The sequence below is a fragment of the Lepisma saccharinum genome, chromosome 14 (assembly GCF_977018435.1).
Source record: "Lepisma saccharinum chromosome 14, izLepSacc3.1, whole genome shotgun sequence".
NCBI lineage: Eukaryota > Metazoa > Arthropoda > Insecta > Zygentoma > Lepismatidae > Lepisma > Lepisma saccharinum.
In genome coordinates this window covers 53,931,642-53,954,907 of record NC_139242.1, presented here as the reverse complement: position 1 = coordinate 53,954,907, position 23,266 = coordinate 53,931,642, and the positions used below count along the sequence as shown (strand labels likewise).

General features: G+C 36.1%; 2 protein-coding genes across 3 annotated transcripts in view; one reads left to right on the top strand and one right to left on the bottom strand.

The window, feature by feature from the left end:
* The window catches only part of LOC145998362 (pickpocket protein 28-like), a 138,786-nt gene extending 130,679 nt beyond the window's left edge, over positions 1-8,107 (top strand). Inside the window, exons 8-10 of the mRNA XM_083134771.1 lie at positions 2,716-2,899; positions 6,403-6,494; positions 7,658-8,107. Of these exons, the coding sequence (XP_082990897.1) occupies positions 2,716-2,899; positions 6,403-6,494; positions 7,658-7,815 (434 nt within the window). The 3' untranslated portion in view covers positions 7,816-8,107. The remainder of the gene's footprint in view (positions 1-2,715; positions 2,900-6,402; positions 6,495-7,657) is intronic.
* Positions 8,108-9,336: 1,229 nt separating this feature from the next.
* LOC145998891 (uncharacterized) overlaps positions 9,337-23,266 on the bottom strand; it is a 141,588-nt gene continuing 127,658 nt past the window's right edge. The window contains exons 26-30 of one of the 2 annotated variants that reach the window (XM_083135610.1): positions 21,658-21,890; positions 19,402-19,631; positions 17,132-17,316; positions 15,573-15,788; positions 9,337-9,830 (exon numbers count right to left, since the gene is read on the bottom strand). In XM_083135610.1, the coding sequence (XP_082991736.1) occupies positions 9,687-9,830; positions 15,573-15,788; positions 17,132-17,316; positions 19,402-19,631; positions 21,658-21,890 (1,008 nt within the window). In that variant the 3' untranslated portion in view covers positions 9,337-9,686. Of the gene's footprint in view, positions 9,831-15,572; positions 15,789-17,131; positions 17,317-19,401; positions 19,632-21,653; positions 21,891-23,266 lie in introns of those variants that run through there. The other variant, XM_083135611.1, reaches the window with a different exon arrangement.

The following is a 23,266-nucleotide window of genomic DNA, read 5'->3' as shown; positions in this document are numbered from 1 at the left end:
TGTTATGGAGTCCCCGGATAGGACAGTAATTTACCAATTTACTGCATATTCCATCTATTTTATGCATTAACTACAAAATATGCATTTACACAAAGAAGTCAGAAACTTTATTTTGTCTGGAATGTCTAAATTATGTACATTTTATTTCTTTCCCTGCAAATGTGTGTTTTTTATGTTAAAGGTAAAATTATGCAATTTTATGTGAAACAAGACTTCCCAGAAAACATTGCAGCCAAGGGCATCCCTTCCAAGTACGGTCGACTTTGAAAGCAACAAAAAGAAAAAAAAAATTATATAAAAATATGCTCCCTAATGAGTGGATGAAAGTGATGAAGGGACATTCACAAAATCCATGCCCAGGGTGGAACTAAAGCCTGAAAACTTCAGTGACAAATCAAAGGTCTACCACTTAACGTGACTGGCCACCGAAATTAAGGTAGTGCAGATGAAATGCAAGCAACCTATTGACTTACTTGTTGATGAATCGCTGTCAAGTAGATATATAACTAAGATTACTGGAGTATGGAGCAATTAGCATTATCAAACTCATTAACAGGGAACAGATTTATGTATGAAGCTGAAATCAGTTATGTTTTGTATTATCATCATTTGTATTGCGCATCATGACATGTAGAGTCAAACAATTCAGTTTTTATTTTCCATATTTGAACATTTAGGTTTTGTCTTTTTTAGTTCTTCTTACACATTATTTCCATATTTCAGAACATTTCTCAACATATACTCCATATTCGCGAAATACCTACAAGCCCCGTGTGACAGAAAGAGTTGGTTGACTTTTCTTGCAAATAACTGACAAAAGTCCAAAGCAAAGTTAAACAAACGGAAGTTTATGACAATTTTTATACCCTCCAATTATGTTAATTACAAGATTTTTGTCATTCGAACAATTTTACACCTCTCAACTGTTTGCTCTTGCTATTGTAAAACATTTGAAATTCCTGTTTATTTACAATTGTTGTCAACAATAGAGAACGAGGCCTCAGCTCCTGGTTGTTACAAACATTATTTCGATAACATTGGAAGAGTGTCCGAAGTTGAGCAGCCCATTGCTACCCCCCCCCCCCCTACTAGCAGCATGCCTGACAGCAGTGCTAGAAGCAACGATTTTGAGGTACACGTACAGGCTTCCCTTCTGGAAACACATTTTTGCTACATGAAAATCCGTTCCCTGCTCATTAATATCCACTAGTCTAGTAATCACTTGCATAAAAATTACACATCTGATAGCCACGGGAACAGTTACAAGGGTCACTATTTATATTTTGAGCCTAACAATGAAAAAACAGGAATTTGGCATTGAAAACTGCTTTATTGTTTTTCGAAGTATTCTCCTTTATGGCCAATACACTTTTGCATTCGCTCGAACCGTTTGTCAAAGCAGTTTTTCCAATCTTCTTGAGACACCTCCATAATATGGTTTTTGAACGCATCAACGGCATCTTCCGGCGACGAAAATCGTTGTCCACGCAATTTATTCTTGACATTCGGGAACAAGAAGAAGTCATTGGGTGCCAAATCAGGACTGTGTGGCGGATGACCCATCAATTCGATTTTTTGACTGTTCATAAAGTCGGTTGTTAGACGAGATGTGTGACAGCTGGCATTGTCTTGATGAAGAATGATCCGATGGCGTTTGTTTGTTTTCCGTATTTGACCGAAGACCTCTGGCAAACAAATTGTTGTGTACCATTCAGAGTTGACCGTTCTACGTTCCACTAAAGGCACAGTTGCCACATGACCAGTTTTCCCGAAAAAACAGGCGACCATTTGTTTCGATGTGCTTCGAGCGCAAACAACTTTTGTTGGATTGGGTTCATCTTGAAACACCCATACAGTCGACTGCTGTTTACGTTCCGGCTCATATGCATATATCCATGATTCGTCACCTGTTACAATCTTAAATACGTCTTTTGAAGCACCACGATTGTATTTATTGAGCATTTGTTTGCATCAATTGACGCGAGCGTCTTTTTGAGTTGTCAAATTGTGTGGGATCCAACGAGAACATACCTTTCTCACAGTTAAATGATCATGTAATATTTTATATATGCTGGTGGATTGCCTATGGTTGCCTTAATCTCACAGTATGTCACGTGACGATCTTGCAGTATTAGGTTTTGCACAGCATCAATGTTTTCTTGAACAACAACTGATTTTGGACGACCTTCGCGAATCTCGTCGGTGAGCGAATGGCGGCCACGATTAAATTCGTTATATCAGAGTTTCACAGTGGCAAAGGATGGGGCTTCATCGCCAAATGTGGAAGTAAGTTGATCGATGCACTCTTGTCTTGATAATCCACGTCGAAAATCGTAAAAAATCATCGCACGAAAATGTTCACAAGTTAATTCCATTTTATTGTTGTTGTGCAATCTCCAAGGCAACATAAACAACACAAATGAAGCTATTGACAAAACATTTGAAGTATGTTATGGTCAATAATGCCAGACAATTCCATGCAAACGTCAAATCGCGCCTAACTTCAATCAGTGTTGCCAAGGCTCAAAATATAAATAGTGACCCTTGTACCTGCAGGTAAAACAAAAATACCACTACTTTACACACGCACACAAATTTCTTACAGTAAACTATTTCCTGCCAAATTTCTACAAATGGCAGAAATATCTTTCAAACTACCACTAAATAAATATTTCTGATTATTATCAACTGCCTGAATCTTTTATTTCATTTCAGTTGAAATGTTTCAGAATGAAATGATGAACGAGTTACAAAGTGGAACAATGATGGGTGATGGTAAAGGACAGGATTGTAGCTGCCTGCCAGCATGCACAGAGATAAATTATGATGTCAGATTCTCTTTCAATGACCAGGACTGGGAACAAATTTTTACAACGTATGGCCGTGATGATTACGTAGAGTAAGTATCTGACAAAACTGTTGCTCAGAAATCTTTTAATTTTGATTGTATGGCCACTTCTTGTTACCTTTTGTGTATTGATTCATTTACTTTATTTTACTTTGCTTTTCTGCAACTTTTGTCTAGTTGCGAAGATGAGGATTAGGGATGGACGCTGACATGGAGTTTTGGCCAATACCGATATAAATTTCCAAATGGTCCTTGAAGAATCTATATGGTTCATTCAAAACTTAAAAAATGAGTGTCAGCAGATGACTGTAATGCAAAAGGACCTGCAGATTTGCTTTTAACCCCTTCCCTGTGTTTGGTGTAATATTATGCCCTTGGTCACTATAGCTTATTCTCTGTTGGGCATAATATTACGTCCGCGAACATCTCTGACTGAAGTAACCTATGTTGAACGGAATAATACCTTTTTTTGTTGGTGAAACATATGTTTTGCTATTGAAGAAACAATGACCTTTTATTTAGTCTCGATTTTGAGTGCTGACAAAGAAGATAAAGAAGTTCAGAGGAATGTAAATTGTTTTTGTGTTATGCTGACAAAGTGCAAACGTAAGTTTGTTTGTGTGCCGTGTTTAGTCAGTTGCTTTATGTACATCTTTTTTTTTTTTGTGTGTGTTGTGTTATTTGAACTGTTGGTGATTTATTGTTGGTTTTTGAGTTTGTGAGTTTCTAATAGTTTTGTCAAATAGGATTGCAAAATATTTTTTCCTTCATCCCTCATACCTATTGAAGATATTGCAATGAAACTTGACGGGCGCATTACGTATAGACCATAGTATTTTTCAAGGTAGATTATAATTCGGTACCTATATCTAGGGCCATTCCAGAGGGCCCCAAAGTTACCACCACAGGCGTAGCTACGGGGTGTGCTGGGTGTGCCTAGGCACACCCTAATGGGCTGCTTTATCAAAGAGAATTAAAGACAAATATTTCAATAAGAGAGAAAATAAGTGGCAGTTTGTAAGAAGTTGAAAATATCATTACTTGGTACAAACGTGTGCATTATCGCTGATGAAACGAGTGTCTATAGTTTTTTCGATTTTGTGATGTCATTGGAGAAAGAAGATATTTACTGCATTCTACTTTGTACTGCAGCGCTTTTCTTCTATACCTGTCACAAGCTGCACGTGTGAGAGAGAGCTTTCTCCAAGCTTACCCAAGTTAAAACTAAATGAAGAGCAACTCAGAAGCAGGATAGATTGGAAGCCCTGCTCTTGCTATTTGTGGAACAGGAAAAAGCTTAGTCTATTGATGTAAATGAAGTTATTGATGAGTTAAAGAACATTGTACATTTTGACAGACGTCTCTTGTTATAGATGACATGTATTTTGATGTATTTGTTTGCTTTTATGAACATTTTGTGTGTGTGTGTGTTTGTAATTTCTATGCAATTTGATTTTTTTCTACTACATATATTCAGAAATTTTCAACACTGTCATTTAGTGAATTTATATTCCTTTACAAACATCAGTGCAGTTAAAGAGCCAAGTGATTGTGTTGCAAAATATGCTATTAAAAAGGTACAAGACCTCATTTTTTTCTTTTGTGCACACCCAAATATAAAGTTCTAGCTACGCCTATGGTTACCACAAGGGATTTTTTGGAGGGAAATTTCCCAAATTATCCACAATTCCCCTTTCCTCATACTTGATGTACACATGTGCGTGGTACCATTTGAAAGCCTGTTCTATTCTGAAGAGAAAGATGTATGAACCATGATACTCGGATGAATTGCACTGTAGCAGCAGTTACTTAAACCATCCGCATACCATTTAAATGCCAATTTTTTTTGCCATGAAATACCATTTAAATTTGGCTATCTCCCATGCAGGTTGCACAGCAAGACAAGATGTCAAATATTGTTTAAACTATCCAAGCAATTTACGTGAAAATTTTATATATTGAAGTGGAAGTATAGTAATAAGTATGCACATATGCAGTTTACTTGAAAGATAATTAGAAACTCACCTAATAAATTTGATCACACACATCTTTGCATTCCATTTCCATTCCTCAACCTTTTATATTTTTCCTGCCACAGCCACCTCTTCCTCACTTTCACTACATTCTTCAATTTCACTAACACAAAATGAACCCCTGTGTTCATCTGCACTTCCAAAATCTACATTTTCCTCTTCATCGCTATCGAAAAGCAACTTTTCAATCGAAGAATCTTCTACAACATTCTTATGCAACATGTTTGCAAGACGTAACAAATGAAGGTGTGTTTACATGAGAAATTACTGAACAAAACACGCTTGAAATGGTATGAAAACTTAGCAGCACAAACATACACGTCATAGATTTGAAAGATCATACAACCTCTGCCATCTATTGAATGAAAAAGGAACTACGTGATGAAAATCGGGAACCCGTCGATTCGACGACTAGGTACAGGAAGCGAACGTCCAGTCAGGCCATCGATTCGACGACTAGGTAAGCAGATGGGATAAAAATATTACTACGTAAACTCAGAAAAAAAATACACAGAACAGGAAAATTAAACAGGGAAGGGATTAATTCCCAAAGAGGATTATACTGGCTGAGAGTCCAGATGCTAGAATCTTGCTAGTGTGCAAAATGCAGTCTAGGGTGTACTATGCAGAAGGGAGCTTGAAATTTGGATGTCTTCACCCCATCTTTTGTGTATAAGCTATCTTCTACACTTTATGTGCATTGGCAGATAATGGCCAAACAGAGCACAAATCCGACATCATGTTATGAATAATTTAAGTCTCTTGTGTATTTGTAAAACAAATTTATACGTGGCAGTTCTGTTACTGGAGGGCAGCATAAAAATTGCATGGAAATGTGTTTTGAAAGTACCATTAAAATAAATATTCTTGATTATCTTGAAATATTTGAAAAGACAATGATGATGACATATGTTATGCAATTGTAACAAAATGTATGCCAGATGACCATCACTTAAATTTACATTAGTACTTTATCTGAATCAGTAGGAATTTTGTATCAGTATGTTTTCAAAGTAGAAATACAAATAAGCATTTTTTGGAATAACCACTGCACTCAGGTTGCAAATAAATTGTGAAATTTTAATGAAATGTACTAAATGCTTCTTCATGCAAAATTATTTTCCTTCCAGTTAGAAAAATCACATTTTATTCTCCATTTTTGATAATTTACATTGATATGCAACGGACCAAAGATTTTGATTTTTGCCAGATGTTACTACAATACAGAATGTATACATCTGAACAATCTGCATAACATTGGTAGGTGTTAGGTCAGGAGGTTCAGAGTTCGATCCCCAGTGGAGGCACATTGGATAATGATTTGCATCCCACTTTAAACTGAAGGTTAAGTCCCTATTAGCCATTCTCGGTGTAAAGTAGACTTAAAGAAACTTTTACTATCTTTTGGCAGCAGTTCACAATATCCTGCTAATAGTTTCCGCAGTCTGATTTACAAAGATAGATAACAGTAGTGTCAAGATTTGATTCACCCACTGAAAAATCATATACTTCTACTTTCAGAACCAATTATGGGCACCTAGAAGTCTTCTTTCGAGACCAGCAATATTTAGCAAATTACAGAGGAGAGATGTACGGCCCTATGGATTTTTTAGGTAAGTCTTACAATTCTTATGAATTTTACCTCACTTTATTATACTGTTGATCACTGGAAATAGCTGTATGTGCAAGGGGTATTTATTGGAGTGCAAGCTATAATTATTTCTCAAAGTAATTTCATTCTATATTTCCAATCGTCGCAGTGTTTCACAAATGCCTATGCCTAGTTACCAACTGGAGGGAAACAATTTGTCAGTACACTGGAATCAGGATCAGAGCTTAGTTTATTTTTGACAGTGTAACATGAAATAGCACATACAGGCTGGACCCATCAATTTTTCGAATTGCTGTGGTCTAGACAGTAGGCCATCTGGCTGCCTCACGAGACACTATGGTTCGATGCCCAGGGTGGGTGATCTCAGGTATCCCCCCCCCCCCCATTCTCGCATAAAGCAGCTCTGGGATTGGTTCACCCAACCTGTTATAAATTGGTACCTTGGGAGTAAATGTTACAGGTTTATTAAAATTTAAATTTTTTGTTGACCTCTTAGGACCTGCCTGAAGAACAAAAATAAAGAATAAACTTTTTTTAATGATTTTACAAATATAACAGTTATTTATCACAATAACCCTGGATGCTATTTTTTATGCAAACTTTTTGATTCTGCCCCCTTCAAGTTAGACTCAAAACTTATGCCAATGCAATAGTGTGGCATCACAGCTATTGCACACACTACTTTAGAATTCTTGAGTTGAATATAATTGATGCAAACATATTTTGTTCAATGAGTGTCAAACCATTGTCTTCCAGCAGGTTGATTTTCTGTACAATTCCTTATCTATTGCATAAGTTTGCTGACAAAATGCTCTTAGGACACTGATCAGCTGAACTCTAGCACCGATTCTAGTTTGATAATTAAAATTTGGAAATATGAAACAGACATGCAAAAAAGTGTGTTGGGGAAATACTCAGTGTTTGCAGTCGAAATATTAGTGGCCAAAAAGTAGGTGTACCATACTTCTGACAACAAAAGAAAAACAAAAAGTTGATACTTCGTACTTTGTGCTGTCAACACAATGGAAACTAGAATACTACAAGTCTGGACACATACACGGATACATGTTGCCGAAATTTCCACATGAACACCAGGGTTTGTTGTCTTAACTTCCATAGCATTATTTTAGGTATGCTTACATGTTGTTTTTATTCCTTTTACAGCAAATGTGGGAGGTATATTGGGCCTTTTCCTAGGATTCAGCATGCTCTCAGGCGTGGAACTTATCTACTTCTTTAGCCTCAGAGTTTTCTGTGATTACTGGAAGAGACTGAGGAATGAACAAAAAAGTAAATCGTCTGTCTTGCCATATGTGCCTTGAAAAGTTAACAAGAAGCAGGTTTTTTGTGACAACTGGCAAACCAAATGTGTACAATGTTTTAATCAGAAAAGAGTTTAACCCAGATTAAGGCACTATGTTTTTGTAGGAAAAATGTACTGGCAAAACACAAATGTATGTTTGGATTTGCTGCCTCATCGCCATTTTTAAGAGTGGAAAGTTCTTAATATTCAAAATATTTTATGGTGTATGCCGCCCCCTAGAAAATTACTATGTACTATCCACCTTTACAATTCCAGCCCCTCCCGAAAAAAAAATCCTGCATACGCCAGTGCCAGACAAACCAAACTTTTGGAATGGAAAAAATCTGCATATTTAGACATTTACTTAAAAAAAGTATGGAATAGAGATTATGTGTTTATATCTATAAAAATTATAACAAAATGGCACAATATTGCACTTAATTTTAAGATATTTAAAGACATATCGGATCGGTAATTTTACCGATAACTGATATACCAATATGCTTATATCGACTGATACCAATAGAACACCGATCAATCTGTTCCATCCCTAGTTGTTATTCACAGCCATACTTTAATTAATGTTTATGGCTAATTGAGGACAATTGCTATGAGTGTTTCATTTGGGTGGATTTGAATTAATGTTTTAAGTCCACAGATACGCTAATCGGGACTAGACTTATAGTTTAAAGTGAGACCCAAACTACTATTCAATGTGCCTCCACCAGGTGTCGAACCAGGGACCCCTTGATTTCAAGGTGACAACGTTACCACTATGCCATTTGGGAGGAGTCTTCTGGGTGGAGTGTGAGTGTATGCCTGGATTAAAGTGTCACGGGTGTCAATATCAGCAAGTGACAGCATTTGGAGAAACATTCATGAACAACAATGCCAGTCTGGTTTTGAAAACTTTCCTTCCTGAGCAAGAGACTTAAAAATTAAACATAACTAACAAAAGGTGCTGTATACACAAGACCATCAAAGTTTTGGCGAGTAATACATTTTTTACATATTGGAGTTGACAGAAGGTAAGATGTTAAGAATTATGCCTGTAGATAGTGTACGTTGGAATTCTTCATGGATGTTCTTAGAATATGTACATTGACCACTCTTCAGGTTTTTAGCATGCATTCTTATAAGACATAAACGAGTTACTAAAGATATATCCGTGAAACTTACTTGTAAATGTTCTATTAATTTCTGTGGCCTCTGCCACCATCCACTTGGGAACTCAATGCTTCACTGCTAGGTTGACTTCCAGTTCCTGTTGTTGTTTCCTCGACTACCGCTAGGGGTGCTAGTGTAGCCACTAGCAAGTAAGTTTCACGGATATATCTTTAGTAACTTGTATACGTCTTATATTATCAACATCCATTTCTTGTTAACCAAGCTACATTCTAACTCACAAAGGAAATCTTTCGCTACTGGAAGTAAAATGTTGTTCATAGGAATGATGTTCAAGGAAAATCCTTAATAAAGTGAAAATAAAGACTAAAATTCAGTTGAATTTAAGTAATACAATTAAACTTCTATGCCTCACTTTTACAAGACTTGAAAATAAATATATTTTCTAATCTGTAAATACATACATAAAAATTTTCAGTTTGTACAAAAACAGCTCTGGACATGTAACAACACTAAGTCAATATAATACAACTTAACTAAAAACTTCTATACATGATTTTGTTTTGGCAGTGAATTTCTTTCAAACACAACATCCTATAAATGGATCATTTCGTGAATATTAACTTACACTTACGAACATGTTATGTGCATAGTTAGAGGCAAAAGAAAAAGTAGACAGCGTTCCTTCTAATGAATATTATACACGATAAGTTGACACACAACACACAAATGGGGGCAGCTTCGAAGGAGATACAAAAATGTTACTTAAATAAAGCATACTGGGCCAACTTCAAATCCGAATGCCTGGTGAGGTAAACCATAGTCCACAGGAAAGAAATCTATTATGGGTAGCTGGTTCAACTTCCTTGTTCGGACTTCCAAAACAGTCTTGCTTTTAGATTTACGACTCTGAAACACATGAAGATAGATTACAAGGTTCTGAAGTAAAGGAAGTAATAATAGAGAATTCATACATATAGTTCAACACTAAATACATTTCATGTCTATTCTAGAAGAAAAATAGTTCATTAAAAGATATACATAAATGTGCGAGTTTACCTAGAAAATACTAAACATGGTTACTAGATTTTGAAAGAAGATTGAGAAAAACACTTAAGAGAAAGCATATTTCTGGTTATAAGGTCACGTTTCATCCTGTCTAGGTTAATTGCAATAATGAAAATGACTGGTGCAAGGAAGAAACTATTAATGCCTTATCCAACATATGAGCCTAGAACCTCTAACTTAATAGTCTAAGCTCTCTGCCAAGGTGAAGGCTTTCTTGTATCTTGTTAAATATGAATATCTATTATTATGCATCTTTTCATTTGTATAAGACTATATGAGTGCAAAATATTGTATTGCAACAACTTAAATTCAAGCAATATGCTCCAAAGAAGTAGCAAAATAACTTGCATATAAGCACAGAATTTATGGACTTAATATTTTTCAACCATAAGACAAGCTTGCTAATTCTGAAAACTATAGCTTACACCCCTCAATTTAACTCCTTGCTGGAATTAGGGTAACAGTTTCATAAAACATTAATTATACTACTGTAGAGTTGAGCTGCTACCACTTGAAACAGACACTGATAATGATACTTGACTGAATAAATTGAATTATTTATTTTACTTTGCTTTTTTTTTCAACCACTTTTAGCTAATCGTCATGAGATATCGATACTCCTATCAATATAACAACTTAAGTAGTTTACCATATTTACATTTTTTAATATGTAAGTAAGTTTTCGATTCGAAATATATCAATCTGCCATTTTTATTATTCAACTAGCTGATTACCCGGCATTGTCCACGTATTTATTTATCCCAATCTTCTATTAGACAGGAAAATAATGAATTCTAACTATAGTTTAAATGTCATCATGAATGTCACCAATTAGCTTAGAGACTCCGAAAACTATGGATTCGACACTAATGTAGGTCATTTTTGACATTTTATTTTTCACCCCCTCTCGACCTGCATGCCAATAGGTGATGAACTTGGGAGTTGAACGGCATTCGGAGTGTCAGAATTCATATTAGCAACTCCGAAAACTACGGAGTTAACACTAATATCGGTCGTTTTCGATTATTGTTACATGTCCTATAATGGCTGGGGGTTTGATGTTAATGCCGCAGTTAATGAGTTAAAAACATTTGGCTTGTACATGACATTTTGTTCATACCTAGATTTATGTGACAAAAAGTTCCATAAATGAATGTCTTCTTCTGTTACGATCTAATTTCCACATTTTATACCTATTCTCCATGTCACCCCATTACGGGTTGATGATCTCCACACCTCTAGGATTGTGGGAGGGAGACCAGTAGTCGGGAGATAGGCCAAGGCCCTTCTAGGGATGTTGAGCCACGGATTAAAATTTAAATTAAATGTAAAGAGAAACTTAGCCAATAACTGTCTTGGATGCAACACCATGTAAGATTATTTGGTGTACCATTACAAACCTCTAAACTCACAACTGAAACTGCAAAAGAGTTGGTTAGCAGCAACTGGCCAAAAATCCAACTTTTTATTGGAAAAAGCCAATTAAAAAAGCTGGTTTTTTTGCAACTCTATACATGAGCCAGCCCTTTGTGTGTAGCGGGTTCTTGGTTCAAAATCTGGGTAAGACACAGATAATTCATTATGTTTCTTTTTTTTCGTCAATTTGCTACTCATTCTTGTCATGAATAATACAGATATACAAAAGCAATAAAAAATAACGCACATGAGAACTTTGATTGATTGGTAGAGGCACATATTTTTGGTAAATAAAAAAGCAAAATTTCGGTACAAAAACAAAGTCGATTTTGGGTTCAAAAGCGGTAAATAAAATAAAATTTCGGTGAATATAGCGGTGCATAATCACATCAAAAGTGCCATATAAAATGACATTTTGGTTTTAAAATTGTGAATATAATCCTAAATTTGATTTAAAAACTGTACTTATTACACAAAATAAACTTATCCCTTCTAATAGCACATTCATGTAGTTACCAGAGTATTAAGTTTATTCCTGTGTAAAGGGGTCCATTTTTACTTCTCACATATTTACAGCAGAATTAATCAATTTTCCGTGAATTGCATAACTCACAGGATACTTCCTACTTCAAAAAGTGTCACATCGGTATATAAACGGTAAAGTTCATGTTTGAGAGTCAATTACAAATTTTGCAGTTCATTTCGCATTATTTCGTGACAAAACAGAGTAGGAAAATGCACCTCAGACCTTTCAGAAACATGAAAAATGAACATTGCAGCATGTTATTTCATGTTTTCGTCAAAAACGAAATTTGCATGCCTCTATTGATTGGTTTACTTGACTTCGCTCTTCCGCCAATTTGGATAATCACGAAGATGGGAATGAGTAATGACAGTATGAAGAGGCTCTCACCTAGAACATCCATGCCCAGGCCAGTATTAAAACCTGGGACTCTTGGCATCATAGCATGATGTGCTAACCACTCTGCCATGGAGGCCTGCACATTAATACTTGAACTGCAGAATTTATGCAAGTGTATATATAAAACAAAACCAGGATGGAATATAACATTCAAAAATAATCAGGCACAATTTATCAAACACTATTTTGAACACTGGAAATTAAATCCTGTATGCAATGCTTTCATAAAATTATTTCTCTTGTGGTCTATGGTTGTTACAAGCATAAAAACAGTTTTCTGTTGTAGCATTTCAGAATACACACTCCCTTCATCAGACATTTATTTTTAGTTTGATTAAAGATACAGTTATAACAACGGTTAAAATTTTTTAAAAAAAGAATCATATATACAATGGATCTTGTCAAAATTATTAACCTTTGTTGTAACTGTATCTTTAATCAAACTAAAAATATACGTCTGATGAAAGAAGAGTGTATTCTCCTGAAATGTCACAACAAAAAACTGTTTTTATGCTTGTAACAACCGTAAACTGCAAGAGAAATAATTGGTCAATGCAAGCAATGCATACATACAATGAAGAAAAAAATGCTTTCATATTCCCATGAAATGATATAACTAGAGACATGCAAATTTAGTTTTTGACGAAAACGCGGTGGCTCAGTCGGTAACGCATCTGACTACCATGCTAAAGGTCCCGGGTTCGATCCCAGGCCGGTTCAAATCCAGGAACTTTTCCAACGATGGAAGCGGCCCCGGCGCCCACCCAGCGTCGAATAACATGGGTACCTGGGGGAAACCCAGGGGGGTAAAGGCGGTCAGGGGCGTGATGCTGATCAAGTCACCCCCACTCATGACCGGATCAAGCCAAGTGTGGGGCATTACCCCCCCAAGCCCTATACGCCTTCATGGCATGGTGCTATGCACAGGGGAGCACTTTTTTTTTTTTTTTTTTTACGAAATATAACATGCTGTAATATTCATTTTTCATGTTTCTGAAAGGTGTGAGGTGCATTTTTCTACCCAGTTTTGTCACGAAATAATGCGAAATGAACTGCAAAACGCAAAATATACTCTTAAACACGAAATTTACCGTTTATATACCAACACAACACTTACTGAAGTCTGAAGTATCCTTTGAGTTATGCAATTCACGGAAAATTGATTAATTCTGCTGTAAATATTTGAGAAGCAAAAATGGACCGTTTTATCCAGGAATAAACTTAATACTCTGGTAACTACATAAATGTGTTATTAAAAGGGGTAAGATTATTTTGTGTAATAAGTGCTGTTTTTAAATCAAATTTAGAATTATATTCACAATTTTGAAACCAAATGTCATATTATATAGCACTTTTGATGTGATTATTCACCGCTTTAACACTGAAATTTTATTTTATTTACCGCTTTTGAACCAAAAATTGACTGTTTTTTGTACAGAAATTTTGTTTTTTATTTACCAAAAATATGTGCCTCTAGATATAACATAAATGGAAATAATATATAAAGTACGTGAAAAGATATTTATAAGAAAATAAAATCTGGCAGAACAAGCTCTGGAGTATAGGTATAAAATGTGGAAATTAGATCATAACAACAGAAGACATTCATTTATGAAACTTTTTGTCACATAAATCTAGGTATGAGCAAAATGCCATGTACAAGCCAAATGTTTTTAACCCATTAACTGCGGCAGAGCTCTATATATATATACTTTCTAAAATCGAGCATTTTTTGCAAAATGTTTATATATAGACGGTATTTCAAAATTAACAGTTTTCGTAACGTGGCACGTCATTTTTATAGACACCACTTTTTTGTGCTATTATTAGTCTATGTGGGCTATTGGCAATAAAAAAAATCCATTGTTGATGCTTTGTCAGTTTCTGAAAAAAAAAATATTTTGTAATATGTTGTAGTTGGTAGGGTGTCTGACTGCAATGCGGAAGACTAGGCTTCGATTCCTGGGGTGGATGTTCCGAGGTCAGAATTTTACCAGCCTAGTTCCTGCATAAAGAGGATCTAGGGATCACACAGCCTCAAATCAATGTATACCTGGGTTCAACCCTAGAGGGTAAAAGCAGTCCGAGCATAATGCTCATCACAGCACCTCCAAAATAGCAGAGATCGAGAATATGTAGTGGGGGTGTGGTGCCCTACCCTCACATACCCTAAATGTGCCTTACTTAATATGGAATTTTTATATGCGGCAGTCGATGTATATATATTGTTTTCCTTAGCTTCATTTTGCGGCAAGTCTTTTTATAGTTATTTTTTGCATTATTTACGATGACACGAACTTGCAGTTGCATCTATATATAGACGAATTTTTTAGGTTGCACTTTTCTTCACCACCAAGCCACGGTGGCTCAGTCGGTAACGCTTCTGATTACCATGCTAAAAGTCCCGGGTTCGATCCCAGGCCGGTTCAAATCCGGGAACTTTTCTAACGTTGGAAGCGGCCCGGCGCCCACCCTGCATCGAATAACATGGGTACCTGGGGGAAACACTGGGGGATAAAGGCAGTCAGGGGTGTGATGCTGATAACATCACCCCCACTCACAACCGGATCAAGAAAGTGTGTGGCGTTACCCCCCACCCCCTATACGCCTTCATGGTGTGGTGCTATGCACGGGGAGCACTTTACCTTTTTTTTTTTTTTTTTTACTTTTCTTCACCGTTGCCGCAGGGGAGGTTAAATAAGTTATAAAATTCCTTAAATAGTTTCCTGATTCTATTGGTTTTTTTTATAAACAATAGTAAAATTAGAAAACTTCACTTGTACTATCAAGAGAGAACACTGCAATAGGTTGTAAGTTATTAATATAACATCACAAATTATTATTCCTTACATTTCTTACACAAATATGCAATAATTCTATGTAACTTGTGGAAAAATATAATTTAGTCACCTATCAACTTCGGTAACTCTCCGACACCATTTATAGAAGGCTGATGTTTGACATTCCACCTATTCTATAGCATTAAGCATGACAATGTATATGGGCAGGTTCATTCCTTATTTGTCTCTACATGTCACTTGTTCTTTTTTTGTTAATTTGTAATTTCCTTTAAAAATTGCTGCCAAATACCTGTCCTTGATTGGAATTTGATTGATGTGTACAATTTCATATTCAAAAGGTAAATATATTATGTTTTGTCGCAAATTACACAGAATTAACATGAATATGTATAAGAACTGAATTTTAACCATCTTTGTGCTACAAGTCTAAATGTTATTACTTACTTTACATCCATCAAAAATAACATTTGGCTTGACAGCTAAGTGACTGAACTCTTGCTCATTATCACCCAGCAGCTTTATGGCATTATCATAGTCGAATGATCTTAAATTATACCATGCTGCAGAATTTATGCATGTGTATGTGAAGTTTTGGTATGCATCTTGACTTAACAAACGCAGGAAAGTCATCTGGACAACTCCTACGGTTTCGTATGTTATCTGAAACAAAATCAAAATGTTACACCAAATACTACTAGTTTATGAACTTTACACATTGTTGTTGGTGAGTGGAATATATTGATTGGCTGATTAATTATTTAACAATCGTATTACTTGAATTGGTAGTGAGGGTATTTGCACTCTTCTATTAATACCTGGACACAAACCCCTTATTAACAATAAAACTTGTTTGAGTTTTGATATGCACCGTGTGGATTACATAGTGCAGAAAAACACCGTTCCTACAAATACTTAAACCTATGCAATTCATCCACCAACAGACAAATATACGAGGGACACTTTTCTTGTAGTGGCAACATGTATGAGAAAGAGACATGAAAGAAGATACATGCCAGAAATCATTTACAATCCTTCAATGCAATCTCCTGCTGCTCCGTGAAGACATTTACAAACATCTGGTAGTCGTGGGATGCTTTTGATAGCTCCCGTTCGTGCCAGCGTGCACAGAGACTGCCCTGTGGCCGAAATGTTGCTCAGGACGTCTGGCAAGCGTTTCGCCCTCTGCAGTTCCTTTATCTTCGGAAACAAATCAAAGTCACAGGGGGACATGTCAGGAGAATAAGATAGGTGCTCCAACACCTTGTACATACATACAAAAGTACGCCGATCATTCTCCAGTAATCTGCGAAGTGCATCAAGGATCTGTTTCCATGCAAGGATGCCAGCCACCATGTTATTTCGCGGCTGATTCACGACCACTTTCAAATGCCTTTACGATATGGTAAAGCATGGTCCCTACATGCCTCGCGTCAGCCCTTGTGAATTTGCCGTGCATTCCTTCCACGTGCAATCTGGAATTTGATGAATATTCGCTGCTCTTCATGCATGAACATTGTTCAGGGTGGTTATACACACTTCACATTAACATCTTCTAACTACAAACAACAGTACTATTCAGCAACGAACACCTACACACGATCCGCAGTAAAAGACTAAAGAAGACCCTATCGTCTTTTGTCCCAGCGAAAACTGACAAGTGTATACCAACAGTGTTGCCACTACAAGAAAAATGGTCCTCATATATGTGAAACATATGAATGTCAAAGCAAAAATACTTGGGTGATTCAAAAGTTCTTATTACAATATTCATATTTCTCTCTTGTTACTGCTGTGTCAAGAGAACAACAATATGTAAATTCCATGTCATGTTATACAGCTACAAACTTCAAGATTAGTTAGATAAAAATTTTGGGTTCACATTCAATATTTTAAGTTTTTAGGGAATTTAGAATGGCTGATAAGTAATAATGATTTTAGAAACTTATCAATAACATTTGAAACAAGGGTGGCAGTCAAGAATGAAGGAAGTTGATATAACTTACTCTGAAACCTCCACGCAAATTGCTGTACCAGTCACCATTGGTTGCTTCTTTCCTCCAAGGAATGTTTGGCATCTTACTGGAATGTAAGTCAGGGAATACACAGGTTTCACCAAATCCTGTCATGTTGCAGAAAACATACACAGCATCATCTGGCATTCCAAGATTTGGATCGATCCAGTACCAGCCTAAGGAAGAAGAAATTATGAAGAGAAACATTAGGAAATCCACTCTATATGTTGTGATATGAAGTACCCACCACAGTGAACTCTCATACCTTGAAGAACACACATTATGCATTCATATGAAACATTCGTAGTACACACTCATTTCCATGAATAAGTAATATAATTGAGTTCTCCACTTTATTATTTTTTCTGGCATATTAATTTTTATTACTGTTTCAATCTTCATTGGAGCTGAGCTGAAACCAATAGTCGTAGAGATTCTCCACGGATACTGATGCCTGAACATTGAAACAACTCTATCTGTTCACATTATTGATCGATGGTTTGCAAAAATTTTGCTAGCTGAGCAATATCCCCCCCCCCCCCCGCACCGATTTAATCCATTTTTTTACACGATACTGGTGCAAAATAAATGAAAATTTTGAGGATAATTAGATTTTTTGAAAGTGTTGAGTGTCATTTCTTTGGACTCTGAAAGATACAAAAACTGGAAAGTGTCAGCCAATAACAATACATTGGTATCCTGCTCTTCATCAGGTGAGTTCCCAAGAATGACCGGTTCCAGCCAAACATTACACCAATCAACCTTCTGAACTCACTTCATGAAGACTGAAATAGTTGAAACACTGTACCAAAAATTAATATGTGCCAGAAAAACAATACAGTAAACATAGAATTAATTTATATTACAGTTGAACCAAGAAGAGAAACACTGAGGCCAACTTGCAAACAAAAGTGGACAGTCATTTGTTTACTCCTCTTTCAGTCATTTCAGATGAAAATGTTCCCTTCGATTATGTCTGAGTGCCCAGATCTTGTCCTCCCTTCCTTCATTGTTAATGTTAAATACTAGGTTTCTGTGTACGGGTTTTGCCTTCATGATATAACATTGATGTGCTGAAGAACACCACACATGGCAAGCAGCTGACTGCATCACCTGCACTCCCAATGGGCTGGAAATTCAACAACAGTGCTAAAGGATTTTTCATATCTTGGAAGAGCAGTACTTATTAATTAACATGTTGACACAAGGTATATGTTATACTTCAACTCGCTCATTTTGTCAGAAACTTTTTTCTCGCTTTTACAGGTAATTTTCGGACTACCTTAGCTGAAAAATATATAAACAAAACTGATTAATAACAAAAAAAAATGTATCAAATGAAATATCTGGTCAAGAATTTTTTCTAGGTACTCCTACAAAGCACATTATATATTTTCATACACATAACACTAATTTGCTCAAGTTTTTTTATTTTTTATCAATAGAGGTTAATTGTGTTCACGGCTGTTTGTGACCATGTAAAATTAACAATAAAGCAACCAAAAGTAATCTTGAAACGTAAAATAATGGCTGTGGTCAGAGGAGTATCATCATTCCCTGTTAGACATGTAGGTAAATACACGCTGTATGAAAAGGTCACTCACAAATGCACAAAAAATGTTTTGCATATGCCACAATGATTTACTGTTCTCTCACTTTCCTAGTTTTTAAGACATTTTGCAAATATTCCCGAACTTTTCCTGAATATGAATTGGAGATAAGCATCAGAAAGGGAGATGAGGTACCGGTGTTCCTTGAGCTAGAAAGCATTGACAAAATCCTTACCACACTTCTCTTTTGGAAAGAACTAGAGTTCAAATTTGATCACAATTACCAATCCAACATCTAGTCACTCTTTAAGGTACTGGAAAATGTCAAAATGCTGGTAAATTCCACAGCACAATTGAACTTCTTTTAACAAAAATTGATTGATACAGCGAAACCCCAATATTATGTTCCCAGATTTTACATTTTTCTGCATTATACATTTAATCTTGATGTCCCAACATTACAAAATCTTATAAAATTTTCCTCGATTTTACACTTTCCAGCATTTTTTCAGCTTGGTCCCGTGAAAAATGGAAAATTGAGGTTCCATTGTATTATAATTATCATACGAGACAAAGAAATGTGATAATTTTAGAATAAAACCTGAAAAAAATGGCATGGGAAGACTGTAAAGTTGTCATTTCTATCATGCAATACTATGCCAAGTTATAACTATCACACTACATATTAACATATTATTGCAAATATTTTACCATCTTTAAACTGAGGATGCCCATAATACAGATCCTTGCATGTTCTGACAGGATTATCTCTGGTTCCTAAGGGCTTTCTTATCCGTTCCAAGTCTTGCCTCATGGAATAAATTGATGTGTACATATCCAGCAGTTTTGTGTTCATATCTTCCTTCCCTTCCTTTGGTGTCTCCTTGGTTTCCACTGTGGGTAAGACAATAGGATCCTCTACCAGCAGAATGTCTTCAGGACTAGAACATAAACAGAACCTATGATTTGGTGAAAGTACAGAGATCTGTTCTGCATTTTTGTTTTTAACTGTTGGATGCCAATTTTGTTTTACGTGGAATTGCATAAATATTGGGGCTCTTTTAAGCATATAATTCCCAATTATGTGCTGCTCTCAATAAAATATAATATCTCAGAAAGTATGAATGGTTTGTTCAGCATGGATCAGGCTATAAGGCCATGCTCAGGTATCAGTAATTAGGAGACAAACGTAGAAAAAACTGTTATTCATGGAAATTAGCCATGCCTCATCTTATTTGTAGACAATGTTGGCACATGAGGGTGGGGAATGGTTCTGCAAATAGGCCCGGTGCTATTGCTACAGTGGAAAGAGTGAAATGGCAAAACATGTCAGTAACAATTGACGAATGTGGAAGGGCAATTTAATTGTGTTAAGTTTTTAAATGTGCAGTTTCTTTTTATGAGATAAAGAAGTGAATGTCTCATTCAGATACTATATTGGTAAAACCTCATATGGTACATCCAATTTTTCGTAGGTTCTTGTGTGTATAGTAACGGACAATTATATTCAGTTTGATAATATGCTACTTATAGTATGATGTTCTGCTGTTTGTACTACGACAAAAAGAAAACAGGAATATATGTTGAATTTGAGTTTGTTTTTAGGTCCACTTTATGCAGAGAGAGGCTAATCGAGACTGGATCTACAGTCTAGTCTAATATGAACTACTATGTGCTCCCATCAGGTATCAAACCCAGGACTTATTGATCACAAGGGGACGGTGTTACCACTGCATATTCGGTGAGGTCAAAACAGAAATATAAAATAAGGTGTGATAATATGAATGGTCTCAGCATATACAGAGTTAAGTCCATAATTTTGTAACAAGCTAAAAGTTTGGAAAATTGGACAAACTATGCCAGTTACAAACTTATACACTCAACCTGTATAACAAGGTTTGAAAGTTGGCATCCATACTTATAATAAGTTATTTTAAACTAAATATAAAGACAACAAACTTCATATTGATGATAAAAGGCTTATACCAAATACAATGCAAGGTGTCTGTAAAGAATTTCTTAAGCTGTTTGCACATAATCAAATTAATCACAAACAAGTCTTTGAACAACGTTCCTACTGGAGATCTTGAAGGTATCTATATAGAATTTCATAAGCTGTTTGTACACGGATCAAATGAATCACGAAAAGCTGTTGAATTGAACACTTAAAATGGACAATTGAGTCATTGAACAGCGCTGCTATTGGAAATCTTGAATGGTCTGAAACTGCACATGTACACCAAAGAAAAATTGGACAAGTTCACATTTTACCAAAACGTGGCAGTGTCCAGTGTGTACGGCCCGAAAAGAAATAAATAGACTAGCGATTAGCTGTAATAAAGATGATAATTTCCTTTCCAAAGGAAGATGGGACATATTAGAAACTGGAAAGAAGTGTGATATTGATGTATTTTCTCAGTATTAATAGTCTAAATGTAACCCAAGACAACAGAAAAACAATGTGAACACAACAAAATAATTTTATAAAAATATCATTTCCACATATATGTGTACGGATAGTGGTTTTTCATTGTGTTTATCTAAAATTCAATTTAATATAACACAAAATATTATGTTTTACGATTGGTTGTAGAATATATTTTATTATCACATTACTCACTGCTGTAGAAATATATCTTTCTTTGTTGTATAATTGTGATTAATTAAATACAAACAAGAATGTTCCACCGCTCCCTCTGTACTGTCTCGCAAATCACAGACATGTGTTACACTTTCCCTGTCGCTTTCTCTTCACCACAGAATAGAAATAAATAGCATTCTGTACCTTGATGCTTCTTTTCGATAATCGATTTCAATAGCATGTGCTCTAGAATCACAATGAGAATATACTTCATATTATTTTTTAATTATTTAAAACACTAGTTTTACTGTTGTAGCAATTACAACAAGTTACAAATACATGGAATCAGATTGCAAAGTTTGCAAATGCACAACACACGTACTTACGGAACATCTCGTTTTCTTTTTGTTGAAAATGCACTATCCCTCTGGAAAAGCAACTCTGGAGGCAAAAGAGGAAGTTCTCCAGGTGGGCCTGGTGCACCTGGAGGGCCAGGCTGTCCCTGTTCACCCTTCGCCCCTGCAGGACCTTCAGATCCCTTGGGGCCAGGTGGACCTTCCAATCCAGGCAAACCAGAAGGACCATCGCTGCCTTTGGTGCCTTGTGGTCCCAGAGATCCCTGTGAAGAGAACATAAGAACTTCTGTTTCATGTGTGGAATAAGTAAACTCTCACACTAACAGTGAGGTTTGTTGAAAATTTAAATTTCACATAAGAGCCACAAATATGTGGAAGTGTCATTCCATGTCCAGTGAACCAAATTTGGGTCAATTTTGAACGTGACCATCGTACTTAGTTGTTATGAAGTACCACCTAAGGTAGGAAAAAACTACAAAATTTCAGATTTGTATCTGTTGTAGTTCTCCATTTAGAACCTCTGAAAATATGAAAAAAAAAAAAAAAAAAACACACAATTTTCAGCATACATGCAATCGCAAAAACTTATAAATCAAGCAAGAATTGGCGTAGAAGGTTGGGATAAGAACCAAATTGTTGCTTTTGCTATGATCTTTAATTAGATATATCACATGACTACTTTTCAATTATTTTTTTTCATATCAAGGCCATTCAAACTTCTTTTGAAAATCGAATTTTTCAAAAACCTATATTTTGAAAATTTTAAGAATGCACATACAAACATACATATTTCGACATCAAGTCTTAAAAGTTTTGTTATGGGATCGCAATGGGATCATAGTTTTTGACATGTATAAACAAATACATACTATACACTAGGTGAGACCACATGGACACAGGAATATTGGAATGTAAATTATATTCATTTGTAAAGGGGCGTAACTTGGGGGCCTCACTTTTTTTGGGAAGAAGGGCAAGTTTTTAACAAATATTTGTTAAAAAAAATATTTAAAACATTAAATTTAATATTTAAAATATGATATGTTTTAAAACTATTATATATACACTGCTCGCCATTAAAATTGCAACACCCAGAAGGAAATGAGATGGAAACACGAAACTTGGCAAATATGTAGTTCATAATAAGATAAGAAAATGATTACAGTTAGAGCTCGGTGGTGTGACATGTGACACGTAGAACATGGTTGCATAACCCCAAGGAGCTAGTAGTGTGTACAGCCTCCACGGGCGGCAATAACTGCTGCAACACGGCGAGGCATGGACAGAATGAGTCTATCGATGTCTGCTTGCGGTATGGCGTCCCAAGCAGCTTCCACACGGTGTCAGAGGTCTTCACCATTACGTGCCGGAAACCTGAGTTGGACCAGCCGGCGACCCACCATGGACCAGACATGTTCAATTGGCGACATATCCGGCGAACGTGCTGGCCAAGGAAGCAGGGGCACGTGGTTAGCTTCCATAAATGCGAGGACATTCCTTGCAACATGGGGGCACGCGTTATCCTGTTGAAAAGTGGCATTATGCAGTGCATGGATTAATGGGACAGCAACAGGGGTGAGAACGTGTGTGATGTACCGTTGGCTGTTCAATGTCCCTTGAATGCGTACGAGACGCGAAC